Source organism: Hemibagrus wyckioides, linkage group LG08, assembly GCF_019097595.1.
Source record: "Hemibagrus wyckioides isolate EC202008001 linkage group LG08, SWU_Hwy_1.0, whole genome shotgun sequence".
In the NCBI taxonomy this organism is placed as follows: domain Eukaryota; kingdom Metazoa; phylum Chordata; class Actinopteri; order Siluriformes; family Bagridae; genus Hemibagrus; species Hemibagrus wyckioides.
In genome coordinates this window covers 4,457,416-4,472,007 of record NC_080717.1, presented here as the reverse complement: position 1 = coordinate 4,472,007, position 14,592 = coordinate 4,457,416, and the positions used below count along the sequence as shown (strand labels likewise).

General features: G+C 37.1%; 1 protein-coding gene across 1 annotated transcript in view; it reads right to left on the bottom strand.

Annotated features, from left to right (window-relative positions):
• LOC131357958 (collagen alpha-1(XXIII) chain-like) overlaps nt 1-14,592 on the bottom strand; it is a gene marked incomplete at its 5' end in the record, with an annotated part of 38,709 nt that overhangs the window by 8,458 nt on the left and 15,659 nt on the right. Inside the window, 15 exons of the mRNA XM_058397382.1 lie at nt 14-73; nt 602-628; nt 1,008-1,073; nt 1,160-1,213; nt 1,827-1,907; nt 2,150-2,194; nt 2,291-2,353; nt 4,415-4,492; nt 4,984-5,028; nt 9,152-9,214; nt 9,856-9,909; nt 10,279-10,305; nt 10,431-10,457; nt 13,792-13,899; nt 14,291-14,362. Of these exons, the coding sequence (XP_058253365.1) occupies nt 14-73; nt 602-628; nt 1,008-1,073; nt 1,160-1,213; nt 1,827-1,907; nt 2,150-2,194; nt 2,291-2,353; nt 4,415-4,492; nt 4,984-5,028; nt 9,152-9,214; nt 9,856-9,909; nt 10,279-10,305; nt 10,431-10,457; nt 13,792-13,899; nt 14,291-14,362 (870 nt within the window). The remainder of the gene's footprint in view (nt 1-13; nt 74-601; nt 629-1,007; nt 1,074-1,159; nt 1,214-1,826; nt 1,908-2,149; nt 2,195-2,290; nt 2,354-4,414; nt 4,493-4,983; nt 5,029-9,151; nt 9,215-9,855; nt 9,910-10,278; nt 10,306-10,430; nt 10,458-13,791; nt 13,900-14,290; nt 14,363-14,592) is intronic.

Genomic DNA, 14,592 nt, shown 5'->3' with positions numbered 1-14,592 from the left:
TCTGTGTTCTCACCGGATTTCCTGGAACTCCTGGATCTCCCTTGTCTCCTTTAATACTCTCTCCGTAATCGCCCTGTAAGAGCGGTTTCAATCAGGACACAGAGAAAGAAAAATCATCTTCAAATCCTCTGAACACATTACTGTCATCTAACACTAATCATTTAATTAATGTGTAATTAATTAAAGCAAAAGATTTAATTAAATGCAAAAAATTTAGAAAATTTTATATTTATTTACTATATATATATATATATATATAAAATAAATAATATTCTTGACACATAAATCTTTGTGTTCATCAACATTTTAGATATTTTGTTGGAAAAATTGGGATTTTTAAAAAAATGATCTTTTAAAGTGTAATGGTTTTATTTATTGATTTATTTTTTATTCTTGTTAATCCTATGCTTACTTTTTAATAAAAGTGACATTTAGAAAAAAATAAGAACAAAGAAAGCAACAAAAATATATGATGCGCTAATTAATAAATATAAAGGATTAAATATAATCACTCAGGAGATAATGGAGTAAATTTAATGAAAATATTTGCATCAGTTTATTAGTTTATTAGAGAGGAATAAAGTTTCAGTGTGAAACTGACCTTCGGTCCAGGAATCCCAGGATGACCCTGAAATAATACACAGAGTGTTGTTTAGTGTCAGAGAGTAAAAGTTTTATTTCAGAAAATAAAGTCACGTGAAGTCACGTGTCATACATACACCCTGCTTCAACTCTCTTTAAACGTCACCCTCTGATTCATTTTCTTTCATGTGTGATAGAGAAAAAGAAAGATGATGAGAGAGAATGAGAATGAGAGAGAGAGTGAAAGAGAGAGAGAGAGAAAGGATAAGAGAATGAGAGAGAGAGAGAGAGGATAAGAGGATGTGAAACAGTTGATAGATAGATAGATAGATAGATAGATAGATAGATAGATAGATAGATAGATAGATAGATAGATAGATAGATAGATAGATAGATAGAGTAACGAGGATGTTCTGTGAACTCACCATAAATCCCGGAGGTCCTCTTGGTCCTGGAGGTCCTGGTGGTCCTGGCTGAGAAATCATCTGAACCTGGAGATATAAAAAACCAAACAAACCCAAAATCAGAGATCTGCAGTCATCAGAAGACGTCTGAAGGGCTATTTAATGTTACTGACCAGGTTGTCTTCTAGTCTGCTGTCTCCTTTCTCTCCTTTCGGTCCATCCATTCCCTGAAACACACACACACACACACAGTCAGGAGTCGGTGCCACAGAGCAGAAAAGAAACAGGAGAAGTAGATTAGACTGGTAACATCTTCCACAGGCAAGGAACAAGACGGCACCCTCTCCGAAAAACAGGAAGCAAAGCAGCGTCCATCACAGGAGCAGAATCAGAGCGATGTCACAAGAAATAAAGAAAGTCCAGAAAAAAGTCCTTGAAGGCCAGACTTAAATTGTCCAGAAATATATGTTTCAAAAACCCCTTAGGAACCTGGCTGGACTTGAGTCCTTCTGTCACGAGTCGGTGCCTCCACTGGTACAGAATTCAGACCCAAGAGGAAAAACGGGGATTTTGTAAATAAATAACAAACACTGCAGACACATGGAAACACTGGGGAAAACTAGGCAACTAGGAACAAACTAACAAACACAAACATCAGAAACCAGGAGGTAAGACCAGAAAGACAAACGACAAGGACTCTGAAAAACACAAGCACAAGATAGCAGGGATGAATAGGGAAGGTAATTATTGAAACAGGTGTGCAGAGGCAGGGAAAGGGAGGAAGGATGGGGGGGGGGCGGCTCAGTCTCTCAGTACAGCTCTGAAGAGAAGGTTACATACAGCAGGTCCAGAGAGTCCCATCTCTCCCTTCTCTCCTCTGTCTCCAGGGCTTCCTGGTTCTCCAGCATCTCCTTTAGCTCCCTAAACACAGCGATTAGAACATTCTAGTTAATAATCAGTTGATACTCATCACCTGCTTGTGTTATTATTTCCTTTATAGGGCAAACACGGTCTCTTCTGGTCATGATCAGGACTATTGTCTTATATGTTTCATGATTTTGTCCTTAAATCGTTTCTATAGTAACAGCTCACTGGTTGAAGTCGTTGCTATGGTGTAAGTGATGGGAGGAGTTTTAAATGTAGCTAGAAATTATGATGATCACCTTCTCTCCATCTACTCCAGCAAGTCCAGGTAAGCCCAGTTCTCCCTGTATTAACACACACACACACACACACACAAAACATGTCACAGCTAACACACACTTCATCACTGCTACTGTAATATCAGATGGAACGTAACTCACCTTCATCCCGTCCTTTCCAGGAGGTCCTTGAGGTCCAGGAGGTCCAGGAGGACCCGGCGGTCCCTGTGACGAAAAAAACGACAGGTAAGGAAACTTACTGTAGGACAAAAATTTCGTTGTGTGTTCTGTAAAACTTCATTGTTAGCTTTAAGAGAAAGTATATTGCTGCTGTGTTGTAACTGATAACAGTGTAACTATAAATGGTTAAAAAGTAAATAAAAAAATATTGCCAATAAAGTGTAAAAGGAATAAAACACGTTATACAGGAAAATAATCATCTTCAGGGCGTTAAGAGTATCTCTGCTTCATCACACTATTGTTGATTATTTTCCTGTAGCTCCATAACCTGAATATTATCAGTTTAATCTCTTTATTAAAATAAAATATGGCCATTAAACACTCCCATGCGACAAAATGCAACTGAATAAGCGTCTACATTTACTTACCATATAATTATTTATGTATATATTTCTATATTTCTATATATATTTATATATACACACTGTATGCAGAGAGAGAGAGAGAGAGAGAGAGAGAGAGAGAGACAGCAGAAAACAGAAAATGAGACAGTGAGAGAACCATAGAGAGCAATGAAAACAGTCAGAAAGATTCAAACAGAGATAGATAGATAGATAGATAGATAGATAGATAGATAGATAGACAGACAGACAGACAGACAGACAGACAGACAGACAGACAGACAGACAGATAGATAGATAGATAGATAGATAGATAGATAGAGATGAATGTATAAATTAAATTGATTTATGTAAATAAATATATATATATATTAATTGCATGTCAGTAAAGTTCACATGGCACATGTGTTCATCAGCACTGGGGTCCTACAGGATCTAACACAGCACTGATTGTGAATTAGCTGCATGCGTTTCGTCACACGATCACAAACAACTCCCATTAATCCAATACACTCTGTTAGATACGAACACGTTAAACCTAATCAATAACATCCATGTCTCATATCTCATGCTTTCATCAGGATTACCGAAACACTGATGGTGTGGATCGCCTGCAAGGGGGAAAGGCAATGCATTTCAGATGAACGTTATTAATAAAAGTAATGGTAAATTAATTTTAAAAAATACTCATGAGGTGATATGAGGGTGTATGTGACTTTGACATGAAAGAAAAAACTTTTATATTACATTTCAATTAAATTTCTATAGAATTATTGGTGAATATTTTTAATTTTAGTGATTTATTGGTTTGCTTTTACTAACAGCACATTTATAATCTTAGCTGTTATTTCACCTACATACCACTAGAGGGCTGCTCTGAGTATTAGGACTCTTATTGTGTAGTTATGCTAGATTTCGGGTCTGAACGAAAGTCTCGCCATTTCTGTCAATTAACTACTTCTGATTTTAGGATTTTGACACCTTATGTTACACATCTGTAAAGGTTTCTGTACTTTTACACTTCTGTTCAGGTCATTAAAACTCTCTCTCTCTCATTCTTTCGCTCTCTCTTCTGCTCTCTGTCATCCACTTTGTCTCTCTCTGTCTCTCTCTGTCTCTCTCGCTTTGTCTCTCTGTGTCTCTCTCTCTATCCCGCACTCTGTCTCTTTCTCTCTCTCCTGCTCTCTGTCATTCTATCTGTCTCTGTGTCTCTCTCTCTCTCTTTCTCACTCTCTGTCTCAATATATATATATACATCTTTCTCTCTCTCTCCTGCTCTCTGTCATCCTCTTTGTCTTTGTGTGTGTCTCTCTCTCTGTCGCAATATCTCTCTCTCTCTCTCTCTCAGTTTCCATAGTAACAATTCCTTCAGAGGGGTTTGTTAAGAAGTAAACACTCTACTTAACTTAAGTTTACTAAGATTAATGAGTAAATTTAGAGTTCAATTACAAATTAATCCGTTAATCTCCGTTTACTGTAAGGAGAAGTTTAAACATTTTTGGAAGGAGTCTCCAGTATCAGAGCAACGTAGTATATTCGCTGTAATGAGAATGATATCAGATAGTTATGAATATCTGAATACAGGAAAATAAAAAAAGAAGCATCGTGTCACGTCTCCATCTCCATGTCCCATGTTCATAATCTACGACAATTCCCTTAAGTATAATTCCTTTCAAAATGAAATATTTATGTTATCACATTTTACCTGAAAAGCGTCTAGCAGTTTGTCGTTGAAGGCGATGACATCACTGGAACCGGTGGCACCTTTCTCGCCCGGAGGACCCTGATCATCATGAGAGAAACGTTTAAACATAGCACACTTTCATAGCACATAAATAAAACCCTTATAACAATAATAACTATACTGTAACTCCACTGAGATCCTTCTAGAAACTGCATCGTGCTAAAACACAGTAGATTTCTTTATGTTTATGATAGCTAGCATATGTTAAACTTCTTCTTCGGATTATTTTATGATGACAATCTAAATTCCACGAGTCAAAAAAAAATAACATTAATGACTAATTTTCCAATACTGTATACATTCCATCGATTCAAGCAACCAAACACAAAGTGGTTGATTATTTTCCGACAGCTGCATCCCTGCTGCCTCCAGGTGGTATGTTCCAGACATGGTACACGCCCACTACATATAACCTACATAGCTATAAACTAATTATAGACTTGCATTACGACTTGTGAGCTACTCTTTAGCTGCAAAAACGTTAGCTGATTTCTGATTACTGTAATTCAGATGACTTTCTTTCCACTCACCATTTCTCCCTGAAGTCCAGTTTCTCCGACTTCTCCTTTGTCTCCCTGAAAAAGAAAAAAACCCAAAAACACAACATAATGAAATATTCTGGAAAATAGAGATGGACCAGCTCCGGTTGAGAAGATGCCGACTCCATGTGGACTTTGAGGACAACACTCTCCTTATCAATACAACAAAATATCATTCTACACATCCTGTATGTCCATCACTGAGCATCTGAAGGCTTCAGCATGGAGGAGTTGGTGTTAAATCTATAATGAACTCGGATGTTGAGCTAATTTATGAGTTCCTCAGGAGCACTCTCATATAATCATGCTCTCTGGTGTTCATAATCATTTATAATCACACTCTCTGGTGTTTATAATCATTTATAATCACACTCTCTGGTGTTTATAATCTTTTATAATCACACTCTCTGGTGTTTATAATCATTTATAATCACACTCTCTGGTGTTTATAATCATTTATAATCACACTCTCTGGTGTTTATAATCATTTATAATCACACTCTCTGGTGTTTATAATCATTTATAATCACACTCTCTGGTGTTTATAATCATTTATAATCACACTCTGGTGTTTATAATCATTTATAATCACACTCTCTGGTGTTTATAATCATTTATAATCACACACTCTGGTGTTTATAATCATTTATAATCACACTCTCTGGTGTTTATAATCATTTATAATCACACTCTCTGGTGTTTATAATCATTTATAATCACACTCTGGTGTTTATAATCATTTATAATCACACTCTCTGGTGTTCATAATCATTTATAATCACACTCTCTGGTGTTTATAATCATTTATAATCACACTCTCTGGTGTTTATAATCATTTATAATCACACTCTGGTGTTTATAATCATTTATAAACACTCTCTGGTGTTTATAATCATTTATAAACACTCTCTCTGGTGTTTATAATCATTTATAATCACACTCTCTGGTGTTTATAATCATTTATAATCACACTCTCTGGTGTTTATAATCATTTATAATCACACTCTGGTGTTTATAATCATTTATAATCACACTCTCTGGTGTTTATAATCATTTATAATCACTCTCTGGTGTTTATAATCATTTATAATCACACTCTCTGGTGTTTATAATCATTTATAATCACACTCTGGTGTTTATAATCATTTATAAACACTCTCTCTGGTGTTTATAATCATTTATAATCACACTCTGGTGTTTATAACCATTTATAATCACACTCTGGTGTTTATAATCATTTATAATCACTCTCTGGTGTTTATAATCGTATATAATCACAATCTCTGGTGTTTATAATCATTTATAATCACACTCTCCGGTGTTTATAATCATTTATAATCACACTCTGGTGTTTATAATCATTTATAATCACACTCTCCGGTGTTTATAATCATTTATAATCACACTCTCTGGTGTTTATAATCATTTATAATCACACTCTGGTGTTTATAATCATTTATAATCACACTCTGGTGTTTATAATCATTTATAATCACACTCTCTGGTGTTTATAATCATTTATAATCACACTCTCCGGTGTTTATAATCATTTATAATCACACTCTCTGGTGTTTATAATCATTTATAATCACACTCTCCGGTGTTTATAATCATTTATAATCACACTCTCTGGTGTTTATAATCATTTATAATCACACTCTGGTGTTTATAATCATTTATAAACACTCTCTCTGGTGTTTATAATCATTTATAATCACACTCTCCGGTGTTTATAATCATTTATAATCACACTCTCTGGTGTTTATAATCATTTATAATCACACTCTGGTGTTTATAATCATTTATAATCACACTCTGGTGTTTATAATCATTTATAATCACACTCTCCGGTGTTTATAATCATTTATAATCACACTCTGGTGTTTATAATCATTTATAATCACACTCTCCGGTGTTTATAATCATTTATAATCACACTCTCTGGTGTTTATAATCATTTATAATCACACTCTGGTGTTTATAATCATTTATAATCACACTCTGGTGTTTATAATCATTTATAATCACACTCTCTGGTGTTTATAATCATTTATAATCACACTCTCCGGTGTTTATAATCATTTATAATCACACTCTCTGGTGTTTATAATCATTTATAATCACACTCTCCGGTGTTTATAATCATTTATAATCACACTCTGGTGTTTATAATCATTTATAATCACACTCTCCAGTGTTTATAATCATTTATAATCACACTCTGGTGTTTATAATCATTTATAATCACACTCTCCAGTGTTTATAATCATTTATAATCACACTCTGGTGTTTATAATCATTTATAATCACACTCTCCAGTGTTTATAATCATTTATAATCACACTCTCCAGTGTTTATAATCATTTATAATCACACTCTCCAGTGTTTATAATCATTTATAATCACACTCTCCAGTGTTTATAATCATTTATAATCACACTCTGGTGTTTATAATCATTTATAATCACACTCTCCAGTGTTTATAATCATTTATAATCACACTCTCCAGTGTTTATAATCATTTATAATCACACTCTCCAGTGTTTATAATCATTTATAATCACACTCTCCAGTGTTTATAATCATTTATAATCACACTCTCCGGTGTTTATAATCATTTATAATCACACTCTCTGGTGTTTATAATCATTTATAATCACACTCTCCGGTGTTTATAATCATTTATAATCACACTCTGGTGTTTATAATCATTTATAATCACACTCTCCAGTGTTTATAATCATTTATAATCACACTCTGGTGTTTATAATCATTTATAATCACACTCTCCAGTGTTTATAATCATTTATAATCACACTCTGGTGTTTATAATCATTTATAATCACACTCTCCAGTGTTTATAATCATTTATAATCACACTCTCCAGTGTTTATAATCATTTATAATCACACTCTCCAGTGTTTATAATCATTTATAATCACACTCTCCAGTGTTTATAATCATTTATAATCACACTCTCCAGTGTTTATAATCATTTATAATCACACTCTCCAGTGTTTATAATCATTTATAATCACACTCTCCAGTGTTTATAATCATTTATAATCACACTCTCCGGTGTTTATAATCATTTATAATCACACTCTCCGGTGTTTATAATCATTTATAATCACACTCTCCGGTGTTTATAATCATTTATAATCACACTCTCCAGTGTTTATAATCATTTATAATCACACTCTGGTGTTCATAATCATTTATAATCACACTCTCCAGTGTTTATAATCATTTATAATCACACTCTCCAGTGTTTATAATCATTTATAATCACACTCTCCAGTGTTTATAATCATTTATAATCACACTCTCCGGTGTTTATAATCATTTATAATCACACTCTCTGGTGTTTATAATCATTTATAATCACACTCTCCGGTGTTTATAATCATTTATAATCACACTCTGGTGTTTATAATCATTTATAATCACACTCTCCAGTGTTTATAATCATTTATAATCACACTCTGGTGTTTATAATCATTTATAATCACACTCTCCAGTGTTTATAATCATTTATAATCACACTCTGGTGTTTATAATCATTTATAATCACACTCTCCAGTGTTTATAATCATTTATAATCACACTCTCCAGTGTTTATAATCATTTATAATCACACTCTCCAGTGTTTATAATCATTTATAATCACACTCTCCAGTGTTTATAATCATTTATAATCACACTCTCCAGTGTTTATAATCATTTATAATCACACTCTCCAGTGTTTATAATCATTTATAATCACACTCTCCAGTGTTTATAATCATTTATAATCACACTCTCCGGTGTTTATAATCATTTATAATCACACTCTCCGGTGTTTATAATCATTTATAATCACACTCTCCGGTGTTTATAATCATTTATAATCACACTCTCCAGTGTTTATAATCATTTATAATCACACTCTGGTGTTCATAATCATTTATAATCACACTCTCCAGTGTTCATAATCATTTATAATCACATTCTCTGGTGTTTATAATCATTTATAATCACACTCTCTGGTGTTTATAATCATTTATAATCACACTCTCTGGTGTTTATAATCATTTATAATCATTTAATTTTTTTTGCAGGGAAATGTATCGCTAATGTATAATAATAAAGACTTGAGCAGATCTTTGCGAAAGCTTACCTTAAGGCCCGGGAGGCCATCCATGCCTCGGTCACCTTTAGCTCCCGGTTCCCCACGTTCTCCCTGCAGACATTTACATTACAGGTGTTTAGCAGACACACTTCTCCATAGTGACTTACATTTTATCTTATTTTTTTAAACAACAGAGCCTTGCTCAGGGTCCCAGCAGCAGCAGCAGCTTGGTGGACCTGGGATTTGAACTCACAACCTTCTGATCAGTAACACAACTCCTTAACCACTAAGCTACCTCATCCCCAGCGTCCCCATGTCTCCATGTCACTGGGGTCGTATCATGAAGAATAATTTTCATGAAGAATTTTGTACATTTCAGCTTTATAAAAAAACTCAATGAGAGTTTGAGAGACTATGATGTAAAGATTTACTCTCGAAGCTCATTAAAGTGACATCACATACACATTTCCAGGTAAAACAGTACTAAATGTACTAAAAGGTCTTCATGGTGCCACAAAGGTGACAAGGAAAGGGACAGATTGGTAACTTTATTTGCAAAAAGCTTGGATATGGGATTTGTGTGTTCATCCTGATGCAAAACTTCATAATTGTGTTGATTGGAGTTGATTTATTTTTGGATGAAATTTTTTTATACTTTTAATCCTCATTGCTTTCTAATGTTAATGTAGTTATAGAAATATTGTGTGTATATGTGTGTGTGTCATGGGATTAAAAAGTGTGAAAGCTCTAACCTTTGACCCTGGGGGTCCCTGTGGGCCTGGAGAACCTGGATGACCATCTTCTCCCTGAATGTGAGGCAGAGACGCATGAACACAAAGGACATATCGATGCTGTGCCAAGAATCAGTTTACACAAAACCCCTTGATTTAATGTGTATCCTTCAACACACAATACACACACACACACACACCACACACACACACACACACACACCACACAAACACACACACACACACCCCGTTCCATTGTAAATGTTCCACTCGAATGGACACAAGGCTTGAATTTAGTACATAAGACTAAAGGTCAAGGATGCGTATACACACAAACTCAAACACACAAAGTCTCTCTCTCTCTCTCTCTCTCTCTCTCTCGCTCTCTCTCTGTAAACTCAAAGGAGTGTTCTCTGAGTAGATTTGGATTTTTAGGTATCTTACCGGATCACCTGGTAAACCACTCGATCCCTGTGTGTGTATGAGAGAGAGAGAGAGAGAGAGAGAGAGAGAGAGAGAGAGAGGTGGATTTCATATCAACATTGATAGCTGACTTTGAATGTACAATAGGATTAAACAGAGGACAGAACACTGACCCTATGTCCATCATTTCCAGGGAGACCCTAAGAGAGAGAGAGAGATGGGGAGAGAGAGAGAGAAACCCCAGACATTGAGAAAAACATATACAAAGATACATATTTTGTGTGTGTGCATGTGTGTGTGTGAGAGAGAGAGAGAGAGACAGGGGAGAGAGAGAGAGACAGAGAGAGACAGGGGAGAGGAGAGAGAGAGATGGGGGAGAGAGAGACAGAGAGAGACAGGGGAGAGGAGAGAGAGAGATGGGGGTGAGAGAGAGACAGAGAGAGAGAAAGAAACCCAATACACTGATAAAAACATATACAAAGATACATAGAGATCTTCTGTGTGTGTGTGTGTGTGTGTGTGTGTGTGTGTGTGTGTGTGAGAGAGAGAGAGAGAGAGAGAGAGAGACGGGGAGAGAGAGAGACGGGGAGAGAGAGACAGAGAGAGAGAAAGAAAGAAACCCAATACACTGATAAAAACATATACAAAGATACATAGAGATCTTCTGTGTGTGTGTGTGAGAGAGAGAGAGAGAGAGAGACGGGGAGAGAGAGAGACGGGGAGAGAGAGAGAGAGAGAGAGACAGAGAGAGACAGAGAGAGAGAAAGAAAGAAACCCAATACACTGATAAAAACAAATACAAAGATACATAGAGATCTTCTGTGTGTGTGTGTGTGTGTGAGAGAGAGAGAGAGAGAGAGACGGGGAGAGAGAGAGACGGGGAGAGAGAGAGAGAGAGAGAGAGAGAGAGAGACAGAGAGAGACAGATAGAGAGAAAGAAAGAAAACCAATACACTGATAAAAACATATACAGATACATAGAGATTTTCTGTGTGTGTGTGAGAGAGAGAGAGAGAGAGAGAGAGAGACAGGAGGAGAGAGAAAGGAGAGAGATGGGGGAGAGAGAGAGAGAGTAGAGAGACGGGGGACAGGGAGGGAGGAGAGAGACGGGGGAAAGACAGGGGAGAGAGAGAGAGCGAGTGAGCGAAAGAAAGACACAGAGAGAGAGAGAGAGACATTTTACGTTCAGGTGTGAGTCAGCGCTCAGGTATAAAGCTCACGGTTCATTAAGACTCATGTACAGCATCCATATCCTCATCCTCAGTGCCTGCCTCCTCACTTTAATCGAGGCTGGGAGTCTGTTTACGGTCCAAAAAAAATCACCTGAACCTTCTAAATATAAGAAAATATCACTAGCAGAGACGGATCACAGACACTTAATCATTCCTGTGGTCTGTTCTCACATCTCTGGTTGAGAATAATAATAAACTGGAGCGATGACGATGAAAACATTCAGTTTTGCGTCGTCTTTATTTCAGGGAGCCGAAGCGTCTGACTAAAGCTAGGGGGCGACATAACAAAGCAGAAACACTGACCGAAAAACATCTGCGCTCAAGATGCACTAAGGGCAAAGAGTGGCTTTTCTCAATCCGCTTTCTTCCTTCATCCATTTATTCGTCTATTAATTCTGAGAAGCAGCTGATAATGTGGCTGTAAATCGTTGTGTTCTGCTCCTCATCCATGGAAAAATGACCAGGCATATTTGTCCATGTGGAGTCCAGCATCACACTTTTCCCCTCTGAGCACGTTGTAAAGAATTTACACCACATATAAAACCTATTGTTTTTTAGGGTTATACGAGAAAGTGCAGATTTTTTTCTCTTTCTTTTATAACCAAACATCAGAAGACGGAACGCTAAAGCTCGAACCCGAACGCATTAATACATCGCAGTTAAAATCCCGAGCTGTGCAAGAACAAGTGTGGCACAAGGACAAGTGCAAGTCCAGCTGCGTCCATTATAATCATAACTGGGTATGATTTCAATTATGACAGGCTTTATTACACTCCATTCTTTGCTGCCATGTTCACGTTCCTATAGAAATATGCATCAGTTGCTTGTTTTGTTCTTTTACGTGAACCTTTCATACGACGCAGATGTCCATCCATTCCCTTTCCAGCCCGTGACACTGCTGGTCATTAAGTCTAAAGATCATCCAGTGTTGAATTATTTCCAGCTCTTTGTATGTCAGTGACCGTTCTATGTACGCTGTATCTCCATCAGTGGTGGGCCGTGCATTTCAGACCTAGGCCTTCACTGGTGTCCTTCCTGAATTAATCCACCTCTATACCATCATTATGACACCACCATGGACGCCGCTAGGCCATTTTCTACTCCGCCCTCCTAAAATTCTGCGATTCTCCATAAACTGTACACAAATTCGAGATCACCTCAGTCCCCTTTAAATTTCATATGAAAACCCCGTCTTTCAGCATGTTCTTCAATCCACAGACCGCGGTGTTGCAGAGCGAGGATCAGAGGACGTGTGTGTGTGTGAGATCAGGAAGACTTGTTCAGTACTCAAATGTTATACACATCTATACAATACAGTGGAATGCTGCAATAAGTTTATTTATTTATTTATTTTTTATTATTATACCCTCATTGGGGTCTGAGCCCCCCTTGAATGAAAATCCTAGAATCGCCCCTGGATGCCACGGCAATAGACACTAATCAACCGTTAAATAACAAAGTAAAAAAAGAAATTAGTCTACAGTATTTCACACCTCACAAGGAATAGTCAATTTTATTACGGTTACTTTTCTCAAAAAAGACATTCTTGATGCCGTATGCAGCAAACTGCAATCTCCAGAGGACGCAGCATCCGAAATGAGACGCAGCGAATATAGAAACACTGTATATGGGCGGGTCGCTGCCTATGACTACTCCAATTATCCAATCAAAGGACGGGAAATTGCTGACGTTATCGTATGCCTGCTAGATGGCCCCAGTGACGCCAACTCGAAATCTGATTTCATTGGCACTTATTTTAAGCTCCGGGCGCCTGCACTATTAATTCTGAAGGCCTTATGGCCGGGCAACACATGATGTCAGCCACTAGCTGAAATATGATTGGATAAATACTCTTATCATAAATATACACTACTGGCGTAAATGTAGAGAATAGACTATTGGGAATAATTTAATACACATTCATGGAAAAGTATATTAAATATATTAAAATGCAAGTCAGCGATTCAGATCACTGCTGTTTAGGCCAGCAGAGAAGGCCTTGCTGGCCCTGACTGCCCACCACTGTTCTCCATCATTGCGCATCTGAAGGCTTCAGCATGGAGGAGTTTGGTGTTGAATCTATACTGAACTCAGATGTTGAGATAATTTATGAGTTGCTCAGGAGCTCCTGGTTACACAACTCCAGCTGACTGTATATGACTGTAGAAAGGACATTATTCATAATCACATAGTCTGGTGTTTATAATCATTTATAATCACACTCTCTGGTGTTTATAATCATTTATAATCACACTCTCTGGTGTTTATAATCATTTATTACTAAAGAATACACATCACTCACCTGTTCTCCAGGAGGACCTCGTGGTCCGTCCTTCCCAGTGTTTCCAGGAGGACCTCTTGGTCCAGGGGGTCCGGGTGGGCCTGGAGGACCGGCCTGGCCTTGATCACCCTGATGATGATGAGATCAGAATGAATTTGTGAATGAAAAGAACTTCAGCAAGCCAAAGTTTTTCTCTCATTATAGAGACGTTGGCTAAGTTGCAGTTGTAGTGCATGACATTGCATGGTAAGTTAGCAATGACTCACAAGGACTAGTTAGAGTTGCACACAAGGGGCCTCCTGTTTTCCATGATTTACTGTTTGATTTCTCTTTCTATCCGGTTTCATAAACGAGGCCCACTGTGTGCACACATCACTATTAATCACCGCTAGATTAAACTGGACAAGAAAAATAACCTGAAGCCATAGAGAAGAGACACATGCATGTAGATAAGGTTAGCATGAGAGACAGAGCAGGTTGGAGGTGTAAGTAAACAGAGCATGCCTTTCACTACTGCTACCTTCAGCATACGTCTCTGGAAAGTGGGCTGGTCAGCAGAGATGAAGCCGTGATCGTAACGAGGGAAGACCATCTGAAGAACCAGAGGAGAAGAGAAGAGAAGAGAAGAGAAGAAAGGAAAGGAAAGGAAAGGAAAGGAAAGGAAAGGAGAAGAGAAGAGAAGAGAGGAGAGGAGAGGAGAGGAGAGGAGAGGAGAGGAGAGAAGAGAAGAGAAGAGAAGAGAAGAGAAGAGAAGAGAAGAGAAGAAAGGAAAGGAGAAGAGAAGAGAAGAGAGGAGAAGAGAAGAAAAGAGAAGGGAGGGGA